The 24019-nt window shown below is 41.0% G+C and overlaps 1 protein-coding gene across 13 annotated transcripts in view; it reads left to right on the forward strand.

The window, feature by feature from the left end:
• svila (supervillin a) overlaps positions 1 to 24019 on the forward strand; it is a 72253-nt gene that overhangs the window by 34972 nt on the left and 13262 nt on the right. For 7 of the 13 annotated variants that reach the window (XR_008807486.1, XM_056255564.1, XM_056255565.1 and 4 more), the window contains 13 exons: positions 1416 to 1815; positions 3582 to 3804; positions 5275 to 5407; positions 9712 to 9762; positions 16258 to 16326; positions 17962 to 18012; positions 18691 to 18859; positions 18985 to 19080; positions 19238 to 19324; positions 19864 to 20041; positions 20219 to 20391; positions 21284 to 21439; positions 23250 to 23386. Coding sequence is in view for 12 of the 13 variants with exons in the window: in XM_056255564.1 (XP_056111539.1) it covers positions 1416 to 1815; positions 3582 to 3804; positions 5275 to 5407; positions 9712 to 9762; positions 16258 to 16326; positions 17962 to 18012; positions 18691 to 18859; positions 18985 to 19080; positions 19238 to 19324; positions 19864 to 20041; positions 20219 to 20391; positions 21284 to 21439; positions 23250 to 23386 (1923 nt within the window). In the remaining variant the exon portion in view is untranslated. The remainder of the gene's footprint in view (positions 1 to 1415; positions 1816 to 3581; positions 3805 to 5274; positions 5408 to 9711; positions 9763 to 16257; positions 16327 to 17961; positions 18013 to 18690; positions 18860 to 18984; positions 19081 to 19237; positions 19325 to 19863; positions 20042 to 20218; positions 20392 to 21283; positions 21440 to 23249; positions 23387 to 24019) is intronic. The other 6 variants (XM_056255569.1, XM_056255576.1, XM_056255567.1 and 3 more) reach the window with 5 other exon arrangements.

Raw genomic sequence — 24019 nt, forward strand, 5'->3', positions numbered from 1 at the left:
GCTTATATACATTTGGATATCTGTGATGGATGACCACTATTGAGTGGAATCTCTAAACGCAAACAGGTGTCCTCTCAGGACCAATTTCACATGTAATTAGATTAAACACATTTTGGGTATGCTTTAAAATGTTGAATTGTGAAAGCGAAATGGACTGATAAGAAAATGCTACATTGTAACAATTTACGTCTCGGTTTCAGAACAAAGCAAACAATCTACAGGTCTGAAAATGCCCTAAATGAAAGAACTAAAAGAGTTTTCTTATGTACAATCATATATTTTTTTCGGTTTGCATCAATCAAGTAAACAAATAAAAATGTAAAGTAAAAAGAGAAAATCAATCAAAACAAGTACTTTTAATTTTCAAAGAATTTGTCTGCTACATTAAATAATAATGGGCATTACCACATAGCTAAAAATATACACCAGCAAAAAAACTATTACTGTATCGTGATGTCAAATGTTGATCATACTGCCCACCCCTATGCATTATTGTTCCCTTCTATTTTTACTATCATATTAATATTTTGAGTGTTATCATGTGAATATTTATCATAGATTTTGAGTGTTTTTAAAGGTACACTGTGTAACTTTTTTTTTTTCTCCAAATTTACAACTTTTATTTAATAAGCGAGTACATTATGAATGCATCTTTGAAACGGTTTTTGTCTTATGAATCACTACGGTACGGCCTATAAGTGTTTATATTCGGACTATTTTAGGCCGAGCGGGACACCAACCGCTGCGGAGTAGCCCAGTATTGTGACTTGTCATACACATAAACAGAGAGAAGTAGCTCTGGCTTCAATGTTCTTCTGCAACAAGGCAAGTGCAGTTTTGTTTATTAACCGCTAGAGCTCCAAAAGTTACAGTGTACCTTTAAGCTAACAGGACAAATGAGTCAGCGTAATTTGCTAAATGATTACTTCAGTTGGAAGTCGGTGATCTTGTTCTGAATGCACAGCTCTGCCTAAAGCCCTGCTGACACAGTAGAGTTGACATATTATCGATTGAGTCTGTGACTCAATGTGTCTGTTTCTGAGGGCATGATGGGAACAGTTTGGTTCAGTGCATAAAGGGCATGGTTTTGTGAATGGTTGTGTTAGTGGCTGGCTGATTTGATGCTTGCCTTTCAGCTACAGGAAATGCACTAAGTCAGCCTCTGATTAGTCAGCATGATCGACACGTGTGCTGATGAACTGTTGATGAATGTGCTGTTTCCTGCCCCTTGCTGACTCAATTTTTATTCTCACCCCATCTCTTTCACCTTCCCCTCAATCTACCATCTTGCTCTTATCTTTCTTTTTCTTTCTCACACGGTTTACTCTCAAATCCTTCCATCTTTCCCTTCTACTCTATTTCCTATAATACCATCTGCTCCTGTCCTCCATCACTCTTTTGTTGTCCTCTTGTAGCTGCAGCCTGCGGGTGGAGCTCGTTTTGCGTCCACCTCTACCTCGGCTCTGAGATCCTCCACTGTTTCAACTGAACATGCTGGGGACATCCACTTGACCATGTCCAATGTATCTGGCCCTGCCTACTATGAGAAGACCCTCTCCCCACCTCACCATCCTCAACCTGCCCAAGAGATCCAGTCACACCAGAGTCCAGATGTGTCCCTGGTGACCCAAGGAGAAAGACTGGTATTGAACATGGGGAAGAGGAAGCTGCCCTCTCCAGAGACCATGAAACGGACACCACACGCTCAGCCAGCCAAAGACTGGGAGGAGCTTAAAGGGCACAATAAGGTGCTGGTGACCTCTCAGGACCTCTCAGAAACAGATGGAGAGCACAAGTCAAAGGCAGCCATGTCAGGTAGAGGAATATTGGTGGTGTATTTGATTTGTGTTTTAAGTGCCATCTTTCCTCGTAGACCTGTTTCTGTGTGTCTGTACTGTTATTTTATGCACTCATTTTTTTCATTTTCCTATTTAATAATAAGAAAAAATGCTCTCCGTAAGAGCAGTGTGAATATTTACTGGTAAATAGTGACATATACAGAGATGTGTGTACGGGTTGGTGACACAGACACATCATCCAATATTATATTATATTATATTATATTATATTATATTATATTATATTATATTATATTATATTATATTATATTATATTATATTATATTATATTATATTATATTATATTATATTATATTATATTATTCTCACTTATAAGATGAGCCCCTAAATAGGGCAGAAAGCCCCCTGGGATAAGGGTCAGGTCCCAGCAATAATCTGATATTTGCTCAATATGTTAAATAAATCTGATGTCATTATTAATAATTTACACTGCCAAGTATGACTTTGGGGTCAGTGAGATGTTTTTGAAATAAATTAATACTTAAGAATGCATGAAATTGTACAAAAGTGACAGTAAAGACATGTATAATGTAACAAAAGATGTCTATGTCAAATAAGTGCTGTTTTAAACTTTTTTTATTCATCTGAGAATCCTGAAAAAAATGTCACTGTTTCCACAAAAAATATTGAGCAGCACAACAGTTTTTTGAGCACCAAATCAGCATATTAGAATGATTTCTGAAGGATCATGTGACCCTGAATATACTGGAGTAATGATGCTGAAAATTCAGCTTTGCTTGTTAAAATAAAAGTTATTTTAAATTGTAATAATATTTACCAATATTAATGTTTTTACTGTATTTTTGATCAAATAAATGCAGCCTTAGTGAGTATAAGAGACTTTTCAAAAACAGCATATAACTGTTGTCTATTCTTTGAAAAAGTGTCTTTAATTAAAAAGAATAAATCAAACATTCAAATTAAAATGGTCTCAATCACAATCAAGGGGGGAAAACATGTAAAAGATGAGTTATATGGAATTAGTAAATGCTAATTCCAGTTAAGTATTTAAAATTACACCATACCCTGTGGAGGCTTTTTCTGCATCTTACCCCAAGTGTCAAACTTTACCTTTTAAAATATAATAATAATAATAATAATAATGTGCCTGCAAATCCCCATAAAAAAAAATACTTTGAAAACATTTAGATTTAGTTACATGTGGCTAAGAGGAAATTAAAGTTCATCTAACCCAATCGTACTCTACAATTCAGACAATCATGTACACTGTACCGTACTTTGTTTTATCAGGGATGGCTTGTTATGATGGTTTCCTCCAGAGACAGCTGTACATGTGCTCTGTGCTGATATCAATGTGACTACAAAACAGATAGGTGTGGATAGGATGTGATGTCCGTCTCTTCTGTTGCGTCTTCCTGTTTTGTGTCTGTCATGCAGGCTGATGGTTTTAAAGATCCCCCCTTTAAAAAGACAGAAAGATGTCTGTGTAAGCCACATGTTGCACATCATTGGCAACAAAGCTTCCCTTTATGCTTAGAAACTGACACTCACTTCCTGTGTAGCAGTTCTTATTCATCACAGTGTTCATTACTGTGTGTGTATTCGCATGCTTACGTGAGCGTCATCTCTTGACAGGACTGAATGTGTGTGAGAGAGTTTTGCTGTGTTTTGGGTGTCTGTGGTGGCTCCGCCTGTCACTGAGCTGTTATTGATGGTATCACTGGAGCTGCTCTAACCCTTTCCTGTGTCTGTGTTCAACAGATCTTCCTGTGCACACAGCCACAGTACGTGCAGCGCCAGCTGTATCGCAGGGCTTATCCTCATTACGGAGTGACTCTCTTGCACAACACACACACGCAGAGTCAGCCGGACCCCTCCTAGAGGACGACAGGAGAGAAGAAGAGCAGGAGACAGACTTTAAATCAGAGGAGGGAGACCAGCTCTCAGACATCATGTCTGCCAGACAGATGTCCATCAAAGACAGGTCAGTGTATGAAAGTGTGAAATATCCCTAATGATATTTCTGAAAAGTTTGTGATTTGTTTTTTATATGGAAGTCAGCTAGAAGAATGTCGTATTATTGTTTTGTCCTTGGAATAGGAAAATGTATTTTAAACTATAGATGTTGAAAACAAATATTCCTCCATTTTTGTATAAAGCAGGACATTGTAAATTGTATATTTTTTGAGGGTGCCGGAGTCTTTTCAAACTGTGTTCCACTGACTATTTGTGGAAAGTAGGTTGCTCTGTGTGTCTTTTGAATATATGTCAAATAAATATAGTTGCATTGTCCTTTCCATTTAGAGTGAGAGCTAGGATAAAAAATTACATTAGAAATGGAAACGTATCAGATGCTCAAAGTCCTTATACAATTTTTGACTTAAGACTAGTTCATTGTTAATAGAAATGATACCGTCTGACTGCATCCTTGTGTTGTGGTCTGACATTAAGCATACAGATGAAGAGAGACAGATATTCCATTTCAGTGTAACTCTATATGGTGTTGTGTATTTTCATTGATTGGTTTGTTTTAGTCAGATCTGGACTGCTGTGTACGGTTAGAGATCAAAGTATTGTGTAACTGATGGGCAGCTGTCTGTTGCCATAGGAAGCAAGCTGACGCAAGCTGGTTAAATTGATTAATAATGACATAATGAAAACCACTCATCTGTATGCAGATACAAATATGTACCCACACTTGAAATGAGTTGGCTTAAATGTGTGTGAATAAGCATGAAAAATGCCTATGCGTTGTTTTTGTTTATTTTTCAACAGAGATAGATGTGCAATATAATTTTCTGTTTGTCATGTTTGGTTATACAATCATAATCAAAAGTTTTAACACACCCAATTGTTTTTTTTAAATATACCATAATTTTTTACCTTTTTTTTTTAAATAATAGCAAAGTTATTAAAATGATGAAATTACATAAATACTCTTAATAAACTTAAAAATCTAAACTTAACCCTTGTGCGTCAATTAAAAAAAGTTACACATAGGTCCATTAATGACAAAAATGTCCATGTCAAAAAAGTGTCATTTTAAGCTTGGGGCACAGACTTTAGTTCAATGTAACTTAATCAAAACAAATTGGTAATCGAATTACTGTCGTTTAACGAATGACAGTTTCTTCTTCAGTTAGCTTCTTCAAATTAGACGTTATTTGTGAGGTGTCCTCCTGGGTTGCTTTTCCAGCAGTTCCCATGCATGTTTGGCTCTTGTTAGCTGTTTTTATTTTCACTATTCTGTCTTTTTCATCCATTAAAATGTAAATGAATATTTTTGTGAAGAAATTCGTAAGTAGGATAAATTCAAATGCATCTACAAAATTAATTTCAAGCATTTAAAATTGTAAATAATTTTTATTAGATCATAAACTCAAATGTGTTCACAAGGCAACACATTTAATAATTAAGATGGCTGCAAGAGTTCATAAGATTCTGTCTTTTGCAGGCTGGCCCTCTTGAAGAAGAGTGGAGAAGAAGACTGGAGGAACAGGATAAATAAAAAACAGGATGTGGTGCAGGTTGCTGTGTCTGAAAGACACGCCCAGCTATGGGAAGTGGAGCAGAGCTTCAAGAAGAAGGTAACCTCTGAACCTTGAACTGTCTCACCTGACTGTACAGGTCATAGGTCACGGTTCATTGTCTAATTTTGTATGCCATGTGTATTCAACAGCTGTTGTTAGGTTGATGAATAGCATCTTGTATTATCAGCTCAGAGCAAATATCATGCAACTGGTTAATTGTGTGATTTTAGTCATTTTATTTGCATTTGTTGCATAGTTTAGCATTTCAGAAGAGTTCATCCTTTAGCATAGAATTGGCCTTTGTGCAGTTGAGTAACTCTAAACAGAGAAGGGTGTGTGCTATCTAGGGCTGGGCATTATGACGGTATATATCGTGTCCACGGTATAAACCGAGAGATTTTACTATATAGTTTATTTCGCCATATGTAAATATATCCTCGTAGCACAGCACTACTTAAAGGGGTCATATAATGGTACATGCACTTTTACAAGTTGATTGTACTGCAATGTGTGTTGGCAGTGCCTGCACACAACCATCATTTAATGATAAAAATCCATCCAGTGGTTTTGTTTTAATCTCCTTATATGGATTCCCCTGTCTCAAATCGAGCCGTTTCACCGTGTGACGCCCCTCCCACGGTTGTTGATTGACAGCAGTTTCCACACAGACTCGCCCTGAGCGAGCTCTCATCATAGTCCGTCATTGTTGATACACTGGAGCAGAATGGTCTCTAAGCGATTGTGTTGTTCTGTTCTTGGGTGCAATAACAAACACAGAAATCATTTTGATGTTCCTAAATTTGAACCGCTGAAGACGCAGTGGCTGAGTTTTGTTTACGATGGGAATATTTTTGCGCGAATAATTTATCGTAGACTTCTTTATAAACGAGGGTCAGTATAAAGCTGGTTTTGCTAAGAAGCTGCTCCTGAAAAAATAATCGGTACCAACTATTTATGTTCCCTCTGCACCTCCAGAAGAAGGGAGTGTAAAGTTGTATTAACCTTTATATTAATCTTTGCAAATCACGGGAACAAGGTTTTCATGACCATTAGTTGTAACGTCAATCTGTCAATGAACTAACGTATACATCAGTAAACACAGCGTTCGTATCTCACTACTCTACCCTGCCAGTGCATACAAAGATAGATCAAAGTGACATTACGTTAACCAACCATTCAGAAACGTCCTGTTCGAGTTTTAATTGTCGAACTTCTTTGCGGCCGTCATCTTGTTCCGGGTGCGACTCTGGTTCAAACTGATACGATTGCACAGATGTGTCCTCAAGAGACTCCAAGAGACTGCCATTCTTTCTCCAAAATATACCCTCAACTGTTGTCAAGGCAACACTTCACGTGCGCTGTCTAAACACCCACAGAATAGAGGGGCGGGGTTTATTATTTAAAGGCATATGCACTGAAACAGCGTGCTGAAAACAGAGCTGATTTTGACCAGGTAAAATTAGTGTTTTCTTAAAATACTAATGAGAATCTTTAATACAAGTATATTACAAAGTTTTTATTTAGACCCTAAACATTCATATTAACTTGTACAAAAATGGCATTATATGACCCCTTTAAAGTTGTATACACGTAAGAGTGATAAAGAAACATGCATGAATGAGAAAATAAAGAGTGGGACGTGCTTGATGTTGAGCGCAATAAGATGTGAAAAGGAACTCCATGCGGTTGGTGCTCGCGTAGCCAGACTTTTGGCCAACGACCGCCCAGAGGCCACCTGACTGACTTGTAAAGCAATCAATCACAGTTTGTTTTTTTCCTTATGTTTAGGGGCATGAAAATGTAACGTCGATGTCAATAACAGACTCTTGGGCGTATTTTAAAGAGTCTATGCCGTGAACTTTACGTACTTCACATACTTTTGAAAATCCAGCGTTTAGTTGATCTTGATAAGCGCTCATTGTCACAGTTGTAAACACACGGCTTGCTTCCATAAGGGGGTTTGGGGTCACATCATCTTTGTGTTCAGGTGGACCATTAAAGAACGCGATACACGTGTCCCTGTAGAATTCAACCAATAAGATGAAGACTTTGAATCTCCTCAAGGGTTTCCAATTTTGTGTGCCATTTGCACCAGACATTCAGCCAACGGTCCGTTGCCGTGACGTCTAAGGCTGAGACTAACATACACTAAAAGCGTGCGCACAGAAAGCCGCCTCTCTCAGACAAGATGCGAAAGAGAATTTAATTTGCGATCGCATGCTATTGCGTTCAAATTGTCATATAGATGTACAATAATGTCAGAATGCCCGTGAAGTATTCACGTAAACAGTCGGTTATGTCTTACATTGACGTAAATAATTGGGTGAAAACCGGATGCGTGTCAGTAAATTGGATCCTGCATTCTGTCTTAAAAGGAGCTGTCTGTCTGTCTTTTGTTGTTTGATTAACATTGAGACAAAGAGAAAATGGTTGTTCTTATTTTTAATTACAAAAATAAAATAAAAATAGAGATATCGTTATCGTGAAATAAAATTGTTCATACCGTGAAATACGATTTTGGTCATATTGCCCAACCCTAGTGCTCTCCATTATTTTTGTCTTCTTCGTTTCTTTATGTTCTGTCCTTTTCTATTTGCATTTTTTGGTCATATTCACAATGTTATTTATTTCTCAAGAACACTAATTTGCACTAATTCTGTTTGCTCAGTGCAAGCTGCCCCACATTTAATTTAAATGGTGTAGACTTTTTCATTGTTAATCATGTTTGGAAATGATCAAATTAGACAAATTTTTGCACCCTTGATTTATAGTGACTGACATCAGAAAATAATTTTAAAAGTCACAGCACGAATGTTAGTCCCAGAGCATTAATGGGTGATCCTTTTGCTTTTTTGTTTTTGGTAGGGCTATTAGAGGGGCGTTGGTGGTCATGCATGTGTACATCTTTGTAGCAATAGAATCTGGATTATTAGTATGTTTGAGACAGTATGTGTTCTTAACTTGCATGAATCTGTCTTTCTGCCACTCCACCTCTTTACTGCATGTTTTTGTGTTTTTATTGTTATAATATAATTTATTGTAATAAAAAATGTTTAAAATCTTTGCATGCTTCATAGTAATTCTCTAGTGCAATGGGGAATGGGGTGAGGTTTCACGTGCCATTCTCTGTTTGGATTTATTCTGAAGACTGTTTCAGTCACTTCATTGCAGGTTGCGTAAGTGTTGTAATGTGGTAACATCACTTATCATATGCTAGTTCAGAGAAGGGAATTAGCTATCGTTATAACCAATATTTAGCTGATGATCTGGCAGATCAGTTTTTGTAAAATCACAATTTCTTAAGCAATGAGGGTGACAGAGAAACTTTTAAAGTCAAAATCCACACAGTCTATCTTATTGTGAATGATTTATCTATCTTTATCTATTTTTTTTATTTTTGACCACGCAATGAATTTTGCATTCAAATATAATTCGATCTTCTGTGGAAATGATAGACTTCTCTTTGGTGATGTATGCCAGACTTCTCCAGTTATTTAGTCGACTGCAAGTGTAACGGAGGCCACTTAGTAAAGAGCTGTGCAGGTAAACCTCACTCCCCTTGCCTCGAGAGGCACGCTAGCGACTGACACTACAGGCTGCGGTCTTTAGCGTCTTTGTTAGCATGGCTGCCTCCCTTGCCGGTTCATGCCGGATAGCGTCTTCGTTAGCATGGCTGCCTTCCTTGCCAGTGAGACTGGTTAGAATCCCACTCGAAGCGGTGCGAGTAGGACCGGTTAAGTTGGTGCCATGACCCGAATGGGAGTGAGGTTTAGGGGGGTGAATGTAATGAAGGCCAGCTAGTAAAGGGCTGTGCAGGTAAACCTCACTCCTCTAATCTCAAGAGTCACACTAGCGACTGACACTAGAGGCTGCGGTCTTTAGCGTCCTTGTTAGAATGGCCGCCTCCCATGCCGGTGACACTGGTTTGAATCCCGCTCAAAACGGTGCGAGTAGAACCATTTACACAAGCTTGCATGCAGATATGCCTCCATCCAATCAAAAAGCAATGGATAGAACATTAGAACCTGCCCTGCATTTCTTTCTTTGCTTATCTGTTTCACTCTGATATACGTCACATTTCATAAAAAAAATCTGTCGCTTCCTACTTCTGTTTTATTGTGACTTTAAAGACATTTTTACATCTAAATACCTTTTACATTTTTTTATACTGCGTTAACAAATGAGATTGCGATAATATCAAGAATCACAGTGTTTTATGTTTATAATCAATGCAGTTAGCCACTGCAAACTGCATTATGAAATATTTATTTCTCACAGTAACCATATTCACTGTTAATTTTAATTTCCAAGCTTTAAGTACGGGGTCATTTCTTCCCTGTTCATTTTACCCCTTTTTCTAGGATGATGGGATGATGATGATAGATGACTTTGCTGTGTCTGATCAACTCTGGGTAAGGCTGTTAGCCGTTAGCCACCATGCTAACAGGCTTAGCACGGGTTTTGCCAGTGTACGAGGGTTATGGTTTTGTGTTTGTATTTAATTAATCCTTGACCTTGTAATCATGGTGATGTCTGTGTGCTGTCCTGGTTTTCGGACCTTGTCATCAACTCAGGATGAGCCAGTTGTTTGTGGTGGTTTTTATTTGCTTGGTCCTCTTACATAACTACCATGGTGACGGTATGAATTTTGAAATGCCAAGAAGTATTTTTTTTGTTTTATTTTAACAGCCATTTTGGTGACTTTGTCATTTTACCCTGTGGTGACGGTTATGGTGTGGTTAATTGCCTTGTTCAACCACTCTTTTAGATAAGGCTACAGCCTTTTAGTTAGCTTTAGTCACTTAGATTTAAATGTTACTCCCAATTTTAGTTTCTACTGATCTGCCTCCTCTGGGACCGTATCAGTCAAACATTTAAAATTTAAACGATGAGCCTGTGAATTTGTAATATATTTATTTATAGTACTGTATCTGCCCACCAATTTCTTTTGCACTTTTCATTGTGGTTTCTTTTGAAGCTGCTTGATTGACAATAGTTAGTTTGGAGAAAGATTTGAGTATACTCAGATTCAGGGTGGTTGTGCGAGGCTGGTGGTTGAGTGTTGTACTCTAGATTTGACCATAGCATTCTAGCAAATTACTTTGATGTCATATGGTTCTCTTTCATCATCTCGTTTCGAGATCCACCTATGGGAAGGGCATCCGTACCTGACCTCTGCAGAAGCATCCAATTGCTCCAAGTCTGGCTAACAGACAGAAGCGCGCAGCCAATGCCAGGTGAGGCCACACCCCCTTACCTACGGGCATATCACAGCTGGGCGCGCTGCTATTCCTCAGTTGACATTCGCTTCTCGCGATCTCTGCATTGACACAGTTCGGTTGGATTAACGTTACGCTGCTCACTTTCGAGTCTTCAGGAGGACATATCGCCAGATCAGCCTCCGCCTGACGTGAGTGACAGTCGTTTCTTCAGCCTATCCGCTGTGTTTTTTGCATCCGGAGCCGCCCGAGCTCTCGCTGTCCTTCACCTGCTCCTCCTTTACATGGCTGCCCGCCACGGATTTTTCCGAGTTCTTCACCGCTGGCCCACCCATGGCTATGTGACCGTCTAAACAGCCGCTTCCCCCGGGGATCAGCCTATCACGACGAGCCTGCCCGGCCGCGTGTGGTGCTCTCATCGCCGCTATAAGGACCCTCTCGTTCTGCGCGGTCTGCTTGGGCTTAACACGCTCAAGCTTTGGAGAACCCGGGGAATTGCGGTCATTGTAATTGCTGCCCATGTAGCTTTTACTAAGCCGGCTTTTAGTTGCACGACACAGCGCGCCGTGCTCGGCTTTTCTGACTCGGAGGAGAGACACGGTGATGATGACGCGCTACCGGGGGACTCCCGGAGCGCCACCTCTCTAAAATATTTGAGCTGACATCAGCCCAATCCGCATTCCCTGAAGAGGACATCTTCGCGGGAAAACCTCACTCTCGTTGACGAACCGGTCGGTTCCGGCGACGGGGATGACGCGGTCCTTTTAGCGTTCCCTAGGCTAGCGTTCACGCGGCTTTGCCTCCGTCCATCCTCCTGGAAGTTTGTGAGCGAGCGGCCGTTCGTCTCAACATTGTGTGGCCAGCTCCACAGAGCGCCACCGACCAGGATAGGAATATGTACGACGGGTAAACGCTGGGACCACCGCCCAGTCTGAACGGCCGGAGCGTCCCGCTAGACTGTTAACACGGTCTCACGGGCCTTGATTTGTTACGATTACGTGTTGAGGTTTTCAATTTATGCCTTCCTAGGAAGGCGGTCCCGAACGCAAGCGGCCTGCCTGTTGTTCGACCATTGGGAGTAACGTTAACTAACAGGGTCTCTCACCTACGGTCGGTTAATCCCTTCTCGTGGCTGCCCAGCCCGTATGTTAGTGGACGTTGTGTGTGGGTTTCCCGCTCCCCCCCACAACAACAAGTTACAGGGGAGGGGGCTGTCGTGAGGAAAAGTACATAGCAGTGTTACCACACCGCACGCACTTGGTTCCCCTCACCCAGTTATTAAAGGCTTCGGCCCCAGTGTTTCCCAACACAAAACACACACATTACTAAACAACACATTTAATAACGAATCAAATGAATTCGTGCAGATTTATATATCTGCCAGCGGCAACATAGAGAGCAAATCTCTCTGATCCCATGCATGTCGCCCTGAGTCCGTCCACAAGAGGTCGCCATTGCCTCATAAATCAACCAACTGGGCTCACACAGCTCAGTTGCGGCTGTCCAGCCGATGTGTTTTTAGTGGACGTTGTGTGTGTAAGGCCCCTGTGTTCCCCAACACAAAACACACACATAACTAAATAACACTTAAAAAAAAAAAAAAAAAAAAAAAACGCATTAAATGAATCCGTTACAGAGAGAGTATCTCTCTCCGCGGATATTATTTTTCTGCCTGCACTTGAGACTGCCCAGTTCATGTGTTCAGGAGATATGTGTTTTTCCCACTTTTGGGGGCACCTTGTGAGGGAAAGTTCAGCACAATGGACACCACACTATGTTTCCCTCACTCTGTCAATAAAGGCTTTGGCCCCAGTGTTTGCCCAACACAAAACACACAAAGCTACGAATCAAATGAATTCGTTTTGGAGAGAAGACCTCTCTCCGCAAAGAAAACTTCTCACTGCAGAGAGAGGAAATCCCTCCAAACCCCTGCATGTTGCCTCTAGTGTTCCCACTAGATGGCGCCTTTGCATCACAAATGAACCAGCTGGGCCCATACAGCTCCGCTCCGGCCCGAGCGGGGGCGCTCGCGAGTCACAAAGCGGCTTGGCAAGCCGTTTCAGCGCCCGAGTGGGTTTTTGCGTACTGTAACCCAGGGTTACAAGCTGCAGTTTGCAATAAAACCTACGCATTTCAACGGCGTTCTCTCTTCTCACACAGAAGAAAATGCCTCACACATTCTGAAAGAGGAAATTTCCTCCCTCCTAACAAGGGAGCGATTCAGATGGTGCCACCCAATCTGATAAACCATGGTTTTTATTCCTGGTATTTTCATGTTCCAAAAGGCGTGGCGCCCCCCCGCCCTATATTGGACCTTCGAGTGTTGAACAAACATTTGAGGAAATTCAATTTCAGAATGTGACACAAGCCTCTCTCGCCTGTGCCATAAAGCAGAACGACTAGTCGATCTGAAAGATGCTTTCTTTCACATAAGCATCTACCCTCCACACAGGAAATATCTTCGTTTCGCCTACCAAGGCGTTTGTTACGAATTCACAGTTCTTCCGTTCGGGCGCAATTTGAGTCCCCGAACTTTCTGTCTGTGTGTGGAGGTGGGCGTGGCGCCCCTGAGACTATCAGGGCTGAGAATTCTGACTTACTGGCTCATCATAGCCAAATCAAAGGAGAAGGTGTCGCTGGACACCGGCCGGGTGCTCGCGCACATCACATCCCTCGGGTTCAAGGTGAATGCGAGCGAAAACTGACTTCCAGTCAGAATGTCATTTTCCTGGGCTTGGAATTGAACTCAGTCTCCATGCGAGCGCGTCTCTCTCAAGAGCGCGTTCGCTCGCTGATGGACTGTCTGTCTCAGTTCAGTGAAGGGGCGAGAGTACAATATCGCACATGCCTCAGGCTGCAGGATCTCATGGCTTCATCTATCCAAGTTGTGCCATTGGTCTCCTGAGAATGAGAACGTTCATGAAATGGGTTTTGTACACTACATTTCAGCCCGATTTGCGATCTCTGCCGCTCGGTAACGATGACGCGCGCCTGCTCGGCGGCCTTGCGCCATTGGGAGAGCGAGAACTTTTACGCACGGGGAACCCCCCTCGGGACGGTACGATGCGAAAAGTTTTGACGACAGATGCGTCCTTAACAGGCTGGGGAACCACCCAGGAAGGCAGAACGGTGAACGGTCTGTGGCTGAGCAGACTACGTTCAGCGCACATTAACTATTTAGAGCTTTTACTATTTGGAAAGCTCTGAATCATTTTCTGCCTTGCCTGCAGGGACATCCTGTTCTACTACGGTGCGATAATACCACGGTAGTGGCTTATATCAACCGTCAGGGTGGCATGCGCTCGTCAAAACTCCACGCTCTAGCTTACAGGCTTTTGGTGTGGAGCAGACAGGTTTTTCTGTCATTACGCGTGACTCATGTCCCGGGCATTCGGAACAGAGGCGCGGATCTGCTATCGAGGGGAAACCCAATCCACGGGGATTGGCGTCTTCACCCGCAGATAGTGGAGAGGTTATGGATGAGATTGGACAGGCAGCCGTAGATCTTTTCGCCTCGCGTGAAAATCACCATTGTCCTATGTTCTTCTCGCTAAAGGACATGGACGCGCCCCTCGGGGCAGACGCACTGGCCCACCCATGGCCCAAAGTGCTGTTGTATGCTTTTCCTCCCCTGTGCCTGATAATTTTCACTCTGGCCAGGGTGAGAGAGCACGGCCTGTCTCTCACTCTGATAGCACCCAGGTGGCCCAAAGCCCCATGGCTGGCAGAGATAATCCCTCTGTTATACGCCGAGCCATGGCGCCTCCCCCCTCGCACGGACATACTGTCCCAAGCCAACGGGGAGATTTACCACCCCCACCCGGACAGGGTGGCTCTCTGGGCCTGGCCCGTGAGAGGACGAACCAAAATGCACTGGGGCTCCCGCTGCGTGTAATCGCCACTACTCAGAAGGCCAGGGCCGTTTCCGCGCGATCCCTATATGGCTGTAAGTGGCAAGTGTTCGAAGGGTGGTATGATGGGCGTGGTTTCACATCTTATCAGTGCTCGGTGCCTGATATTTTGTGTTTCCTGCAAGACCTCATGGAAAGAGGCAGGTCCTTTTCCACTATTAAGGTCTACCTGGCTGCGATTTCAGCCTGTCATGTGGGTTTTGGGGCTCCACCGTCAGGCAGCACCCTCTAACCCGCAGATTTATGGAGGGTGCACGCCGCTCTTTGCTGGTCATCAGGAGATCTGTTGAATCTGTCCCAGAGTGGGACCTCTCCATGGTGCTGGAAGCGCGGTCTCTGTATCCTTTTGAGCCTCTGGGGAGTATTTCCCTTAAGCTGCTGTCCCTCAAGACAGCTTTGCTCTCGGCCTTGGCATCTGCTAAACGGGTCAGTGAGCTACATGCACTCTCGGTTCACCCCTCGTGCGCCAAATTCTCCCTAAGTGGAGATAAGGTTTTCCTTAAGCCTAACCCGGCCTTCATGCCGAAATGCTTCCCTGCGTTCACGTCGGAGGTTTTGGAGCTATCCGCTTTCACCCTCCACCCTTTGCCTCCCCGGAGGATCAGGGACTGAATGCTCTGTGTCCCGTCCGTGCTCTGCAAGCATAATGACCAGGACCAGTGCTTTCCGCAAGAGCGACCAGCTCTTTGTTTCAAGGGCTCCCCTGCACAAGGGGAGTCCCATTTCAAAGCAATGCCTCTCACATTGGCTTGTGGACGCTATACTATGGCTTATGAAGCAAAGGGAGTGCAGCCCCAAGGGGCATCAGAGCTCATTCCACAAGGGGCTTAGCCGCCTCTTGGGCTTTGTTCAGGGGAGTGCCACTGCAGGACATCTGCTCCGCGGCCAGCTGGGCCTCTCCTCATACCTTTGAGCGTTACTACCGGTTGGATGTCACCAGAACTTCGGTGGCACACTCGGTCCTAGGGGTAGGGTCCTCTTAGCCCTTTCCCACAGCCCCGTTTGGTTAACCAACGAGGAGTGAATGGGCCGGCTGGCCATGTTCATTCCTGTCACCAAGCATTCGCATTCCTTCTTGGGTTTAGCTATGTGCATTGGTGGTGCGGGGGCCATTATCATGTATGTGTCTCATGCATGTTTCATGCCCTGCTTGTCCACAGCAGTTAGCGTGGCGGAAAACTTGCAGGGTCATGTTTGTGGGACGTGTCAGGCACTGCCTCTCTGAGGTGACCGTCCTTCTCTGGCCTTCAGAACCTCACTGTGAGTGTATTGGGCAATCGGGGAGCTGTCCATGTCTCTCCCATAGGTAGATCTCGAAACGAGATGATGAAAGAGAACAATAGGTTACTGTCGTAACCCCGGTTCTCTGAAACATCGAGTGGAGAGATCCACCAGCCTTGCCCCGCTTGCCGCATGAGAAGCGAATATACTTACTGAGGAATAGCAGCACGCCCAGCTGTGATATGCCCGTAGGTAAGGGGGTGTGGCCTCACCTGGCATTGGCTGCGCGCTTCTGTCTGTTAGCCAGACTTGGTGCAATTGGATGCTTCTGCAGAGGTCAGGTACGGATGCCCTTCCCATAGGTGGATCTCTCCACTCGATGTTTCAGAGAACCGGGGTTACGACAGTAACCTATTGTTATTTAGAGGTGGCATTGTGTCTAAGACTAGACCAATGTCACCTGCCTGATGTCTGTCCCTGAACTTCCTCTTCTTTCCTTCCTGCTTTGTCATATGTCTCTCCATCTTTTGTCTTGATTCCCCTTTCTGTCCTGTAGGATCCTGTCTTTTCCTCCTCCTTTTCATGTGCATCTGAACCACTGGATCAAATAGCAATCCTCCCCAAGGTGAGCAAAAACACCTACCCAATGTAAGCTCTCCTCCACATTCCAGCCTCTGATACTGACAGCCTGTCTTTCTTTTTTTCCAGTGTTATTTTTCACACTGTACAAAATCCTATCAAATTTATGGTAAAAACTGTTAGGTTTCCATAAATCCATCACACAAAATACAGGATAGTGTTTAAATAAATTTTAAAGGGGTGGTTGATTATGATTTCACTTTTCTAACTTTAGTTAGTGTGTAATGTTGCTGTTTGAGCATAAACAACATCTGCGAAATTACAACGCTCAAAGTTCAAAGCAAAGGGAGATATTTTCTTTTAAAGAAATTGCTCTTTAAGGACTACAACAAACGGCTTGTAGGGACTACACAACATTCCTACCGGGTTAGTGACATCGCTAACCCTAAAATTTACATAAACCCCGCCCCCGGGAACATGATTTATAGATTATCATGACAGAATATGCTAATCAATGACCAGAAGATAACTACACATAAGCTACATAAATTCATCAACTAACCATTCAGAAATGTTGTCAATTCTTCTTGAGTCTCTCCATCTTTGTCTGACTCCGGTTTGAACATAAAAGGCTAACAGTTTTTGAAATTTTCAGGACACAAGCTGTTGTAGCTCCGCCCCCTGTGGTGGGAGCAGCAGCTCATTTGCATTTAAAGGGACAGATACAAAAACGCTGTGTTTTTGCTCACCCTCAAAAAGTGACAATTTTAACATGCTATATAAAATTATCTGTGGGGTATTTTGAGCTAAAACTTCACATACACACTCTGGGGACTTATTTGACATCTTATGAAAAAGGCATTGTACCAACCCTTTAAAGATAACAATTGTGATGTCAAACACAGATGTGTGGGAACATCCTTTTACTATTTAAAAAAAAAAGAAATAGTATAATAGTATGAGTACACATGCTTTTTGCTTTACATAAACAATTGTTACCATTTCACTGTATATTTTATATTATGTGTGTGTGTGTGTGTATATATATATATATATATATATATATATATATATATATATACAAGAAATTGTCAAGAAGACAAGAACAAAGCAGTCGAGAGTTCTTATCAAATTAAATATGGATATAAAATTAACAGAACAATACAACATAACTGCAATTTTGTGCATATTTAATTTGATAAGAACTCTCGACTGCTTTGTTCTTGTCTTAACAATTTCTTGTCGTCTTCCATGAAGTGACTGAAGTTCAGTCCATAAAGAATCTGTTTTCTTTATTTTAATACATTTAAAACCTTTACTCTTGGAAACTCTTGATATTAAAATGGCTTTGTATGTAAATGTGAATGTTTTTATATACTTTGCTTAAACCTTGAAACCTTTATATTATAATGAAATCCTTCTATCTATCTTTATTATCATGACCAAATGATAGGATGCTTACAATCCTGTATAATTAAAGACAACAATGATTAACTGTAAATCTAAATGAGTCTTTTAACTGGTCAGTGGTGAGATCTCAAGTGAAGCATCACCTTCCTCTGTCTATTAATATAGCCTCTCAAGTCTAGAATGCATCCTCTCATCTTTCATCCTTTCTTTCCATTCTTTTCTCATCCCTCTCTCTTCCCGTCTGTCTTCCTGCTCTTCCCTCCGTGTGAAGGCTACCCCCCTGCCCGTGCAGGTGGATGAGCGTCACCCCTGGAGACGGAAGGTGCTTCTCACCCCCAAACACACATCCACTATTCCTCCATAACACAACACTGAGACTGTTGTTGTAATGTATGTAAATGTATGGTCAGTGTGTTTGTAGGATTTTTTTTTTGTGTGTGTGTGTGTCTTTTTTTGGAGTCAGTTACTAGCTATTTTGGCTATATACAGTATATACACAGTTTATTTTAGGCTTTTGGATTATTTTTGTTTGCAGGTTAATGTTAGGAAAATTATAATTTACACTTCACAATTGTTTTTTTTTTACTGTTTTTATTAAATCTCTTATGAGATGTTGTTTCTCTCACTACTTTTACAATTTTAATATTTATCAACTGAGCATCCCTTTTTTTTAGATTAAAATCGTAAAGATATTTAAATGGTTACACTTTATTTTAAGGTGTCCGTGTTACAGTGTAATTATACATCTTAGTACTGAGTAATAATAATTAACTACATGAACTTACTATGGGGTTAGAATTGGGATTAGTTGCATGTAATTATGCACAATTTATAGTAATTACTATAGTAACTACATGTAACGTGCAACACGGACACTGTAAAATAGTGTTACCATTTAAACTTGAAGAATGTTACTGGCGGAAGTGTGAAAAAAGTTGCCCTGACAATGATATAAATACTTGCTCAGATGCTTAATTTAGTTTCTCCTTTGGCATCTCAGAGGATGGGAAATGAGATGGTGGAAAGCCAGCGGAGTGATCGAGTAGAGATGTCTATTCAGGAACGCAAGCAGCTCATCACCTCACAAGAGGATGCGTGGAAGGTCAAAGGTTACAGAGCAGCCAATGACTCCACTCAGTTTACAGTGGCTGGCCGAATGGTTAAAAAAGGTCAGTGAAAAATGCACACATTCATATTTTATTACTTTACTGCATTGACACAATTGAGCTTTTGTACTGTGTGGATAAACAATGTGCAGTTAAGAACAATTTCCCCTATGTTTTCTCTTTCCAAGGCCTGGCAGCACCTTCTGCTCTTACAAATCCAGTGCTGTCCCCTCTGTCCTCTAAAAACAAGAATGCCTCCCATACAATCTCAAAGCCACACGAAGGTGAGAAGCCATACATGTATTCAGCTTGTGTCATTTCCTGGTCCCACTCCCCTTTCTTCCAATCAGATTTCCTTTCCTCTTTCTTCTATGTCGGTCAATATATGTTTTTATATGCATATCATACATATTTATATCACTACTGCATTTTCTTCTGTAGAGATTGAAGTCAAACAGGACATGAAGCTGGAGTCAGACATGAAGCTGGAAAAGTTGGAGTCATTCCTTGGTCGTCTCAATGGTAAAGGTGAGTACGATAAGAACATGTGTATTGCACCTTAGAGAGAACATATTTTCTCCGATATCTGTCACGGTTGGTTTTGGTTTCTGTTCAAGTTCATGCTTGGATGTCTTTTATTTTGTAATCAGACATAGTCATGTTTCCATGTCATGTGATTCCTTGTTTCCTCATGCGCTCTTGTCATGTGCTTCCATCGGTTCGTGTGTTGTGTTCTCATTGGTTTATTGGTTCATTGTGTTCAGGTGTTCCTTGTTTAGTGAGTAGTCCATGTGTATAATTAGCCCTCATGTTCCCATTGTCTCTCTCTAGCTTGGTTTCCTTTACCCTTGTTTGTTGAATTTATGTCCATGTTCCAATTTGTTTCATGTTCATACTCAAGCCTAGTCAAGCCACGTCTGTTTATTTTTGTATTTGTTCAAGTTTTGTTAATAAAAACTGCACTTGGGTTCTCACTACGCTCGACTCAGTGGACTTTTTCGTTACAATATCAACTTATTATTTTATTCAGTTTATTTTTAATGCATGTATTCCTATACATTTCTTAGTTGCAGGTCTTCAGGAGGCCACAATCGCAGTCACAGAGAAGTCTGTTAAAGAGGTCATGACTCTGGATGATGAGACCTTCGATAAGTTTTATCGACACACAGAGGATATAGCCAAGATTACCAGCAGAGTGGAAATCAATGACGATTTTGATGCCATCTTTGGAGTGGAGCTGCCCAGGTAAAACCAAAAAAAGTGTGACTATTACAGTAGAGGAGTTTAATATAATCTCTCTAGCATTAACTAACCAGCCATTTTTGTTTTATTGACAATCAAATTATCTATTTACAGCTTGCAATTAAACAAGCGTGAGATTGAGGAACTATCCCTGAAACGTTGTTTGACATGTTTTTTTAGGTTGACCTCAGAGATGGTGCAACACAAGCGGGCGGTACGGCCAACCAGAAATGTTCAGTCATCCAGAAACCCTCTGAAAATGCTGGCTGTTCGGGAGGACATCAGACATGAATACACAGAACAGAGGCTAAACATCGGCCTTCTGGAGAGCAAGAGGATGAAACAGGAAAAGAGTGAGTGAATGAAGGAGGTGGAGTAGTTAGTTTATGAACACTTTTTTTTTTTTAATATGCACATTTTAATTTATTGCCAATATTTACACATTTATAATCAGGGGTGCACATAAATGGTGCGCATGCGTGTTGAAAATAAACTGCTCTGTAGAAAACGTGAAGGGAAGCGCTTTTGAGTACCAACATTTTTGGTTACATGGACACGTTTACTGACTGGAGTAGGATTTTTCTCCATCTCTGGTAAGATAGCAATCATGATAAGTGTGTGCATTAATCATTAGGAGTGCCCCACGATTCGGCATGCATGTGATTTGCGGATTAGATGCTAAGTTTAACCATCATAGAGTGAAAGTTTATCATTTGGACGTGTTTCGTCTTGCCAATTTACACTCCAAACAATTTTAAATGGGGAAGAAGAGGCAAAAATTGGGACTCGCGTGCTGTTATCTGAGAGAGAGCGAGAGAGACGGGATTCGAACACTGAATTTATTCCTCTTTCGCGTTTACTTGCACTTGAATGGCCACTAAAAAAAGAATGATGTCAATTAGCATAACAGCATAATTGTTTTATTTACAAGAAATACAACTAATAAAACTTTTATTTGAAACTAACAGCAACTTTTAATTAGAAATATCTTTATAGAAAAAAGTAAAGTTACTGCTCGTGGATTCAGATGAGTCAGTGAAATAAAGAAATAATTTAATACTTTTATTCAGCAAGGATGCATTAAATTGATTAAATTAAATCGATGCTTTAAATAAATTGACTGTAGAATGTTATAAGATACCTATTTCAAATACTGTAGTTAATGATTGTGGTATGCTATAGCTCATACTTTTGCACTTTCTCATTTTCTCTCTCTCTCTCTCGTTATTGTCCTCTCTTTCATAGTGAATAAGAACAGCGGTTTCTCTGAGGTTGCTCTTGCTGGGTTGGCGAGTAAGGAAAACTTCAGCAGTGTGAGTCTGCGAAGTGTGAACGCCTCTGAGCAGAGCTCCAACAACAGTGCCATGCCATATAAAAAACTCATGCTCATTCAGGTCAAAGGTGAGTGACAGTGACAACTACATCTGTTTGTGATCTGCAATGTTTGAGCTCAATGACAGGATGGAGGACTCTTTTTACAGATGGCACTGCAGACTAATGGCTTGTTTCCTCCGAGCGGTACACAATTATTTTTGTTTCGATTGTCAGAAGTTGTGAATGGTACCAAATATCCCGTACCGTATCACTTTTTGGAACCCTTCCGTTGGTGTACCTAGCACAGTAGTCCGGTACCTAAAGGATGGAGCTAGACTCACTGCAGAACGTTGATTGGTTGACAGAGAATCGTCACTTGTGCATGTTTTTTCGGCTGTTTTTCCCTGCAGCCTTTGCTCAAACAAAGCTGTCTTGTGACAAACAGCCACATGCCGAGAAGCAAGAACAAGATCTGCTGTATGTCGTTTTCTTCTTCGCACAAGAATGACGTTGATCTCTACACCACATCTATCAAGTAAGGGTATGTTTGCCGGTGGAAACGCAAGCCTGATCAGGGTTTACCCTCCCAAATCATATACTGTACTGTACCGCTCGGTGGAAACGAGCCATTAGAGGTCAATAATATTCATCATCCATTCTGACCTTGTTTTGGCACAGTTTTATTCACAACTATTTTTGATTATGAAGAATAATGGTCTCTGATTAGAAGCCAGCCATATAGGCTACATGCACAGTCATTTTTTGGGATTGACAACCGCATTTACTTAAAGTTGTGTCTCGAAATGTATGAATGTGTCTGTATGAATGTGCAACGGGAGTCAAGCCCATATTAATACTAATTATAGGGAGAGTGTGTAATATCATAGATGGCACCATCAATAAAACTGAAAAGTTTTATCACTCCAGTCTGCATTCTGCGGCTCTCGTCATGACATTCTTTTCTTGCATGGATGTTAAATTGTTTCAAAAAGTGATTTTCGCCATAGCTATAAGCCAATGGTTTTCGTTTATAACTTTGAGTGACAATGTCGTATTTAATTTATTTTTCATTTTATATTTGTTATATCCAATCTCTCTTTCAGTAGGGGAAATTTAAATGTGAGATTCTGGAAACGAGATCTAAAATTAGCGGGATGGTCGGGGAAAAATAAATTTCTGAACAGAGAAAGAAATATTAAGCGGGAGAGCGGGTGGGTGCGGAATAGAACCTAGCGGGATGAAAAAACAGTCCTGCACAGATCTCTACTCTAGTCCAAATATAGACACTGAACTGACAACCATTTTCTGTTGCTATGTGAACGTGGCCATAGTGTGTGCTGTATCTGTGTGTTCCTGTAGAGATGGCTGGGAGACAGCCATGAATAGTGTTGTTTACTTAAAAGTAAATGGGAGAACTTATGTTGCATAAGATGCTGCTGTGGGGGCTGTTGTTGTAGGGGCTGTTGTTGTAGGATGTAGAATGGCTGTGGATACCAATTCCTCATAAGGCATCCCTCTCAATCTAACCCCACCTGCATGTTCCCAAAACAACATTCTACACTTCCCTTAATCAAAACAGAGAGAAACAAACCAGATAGACTTAATGGAGAGAGCAACATGTGAGCAGTCTAAGAACAACAGCATTGTCTAACTGTTGTAATGTTCTGCTTACCAGGACGTTCTGATTTTATCTGTTGTCAGATCACAATTTATAACATTTACAATATAACATCTTGTGTTTTATATCATAACATAATTATCTTCTGAGTTTGAAATTTAACCGAGATAATGCTGTACAATCAAAACAAATCACTTTGTGTTTTTGCTCCTGACATCAGGGGATTTAGCATGTGACTCACATTGTTATTGTCCCGATTTGTCTGTGCATTTTAATTAGGTCGTCGGCACGTTCAGACCAGACTGGTTGAGCCCAGAGCTTCCTCCTTGAACAGTGGTGACTGCTTCCTCTTGATTACACCCCATCATTGCTTCATCTGGATTGGAGAATTTGCTAATGTTATTGAGAAGGCCAAAGTGAGTGTCATGCATGTACCAACAAACGCACATCACACTATCACTTTAACGTTGTTTAATCTCCAGCTGTTAGCAGTGTTGCTTTTGTTAACTAAAACAAATTAATTAAAACTAATTATTAAATATAACTATTAATTAACTATTAAAAAGTGTTTCATATTAATTGAAATTCCTTAAATAAAATATAAATATTAGATGAAAGTTAAAAAAAAAAATGTTGCCCGAACAACAAACTGAAATAAAATTAGTCGAAGTGCTAAAATCACTAAAACTGACATAAAAATAAATTAAAGCTAAATAAAATATTAAAAAAACAAAAAGAACAAAATAAAATCTAAACCAAAATTAAAATGGAAAATATAAAAATTATTAATTCAAACTATTAATTAATAACATAATAGTATATAAATAATACTAAAGTAACACTGGCTGTTACTTTATGTACTAGATGTCAATATTAGTCCCCTATATCAAAATTGTGTTTTCTGGTTCTCAATTGGATTTTGTTACAGTTAAACATGTCATATCCTGTACTCTGCCTTGGTGTGTTCAGTACTATTCATATATCGGTGAGTCCCCCACGTGCAGGAAGTAAACAGAATTAACCACAAAGGAAATGTTATATTTTTGTAA

The sequence above is a fragment of the Rhinichthys klamathensis genome, unplaced genomic scaffold (genome assembly GCF_029890125.1).
Source record: "Rhinichthys klamathensis goyatoka isolate OS25496 unplaced genomic scaffold, OSU_Roscu_1.1 h1tg000121l_1, whole genome shotgun sequence".
Lineage (NCBI taxonomy): Eukaryota > Metazoa > Chordata > Actinopteri > Cypriniformes > Leuciscidae > Rhinichthys > Rhinichthys klamathensis.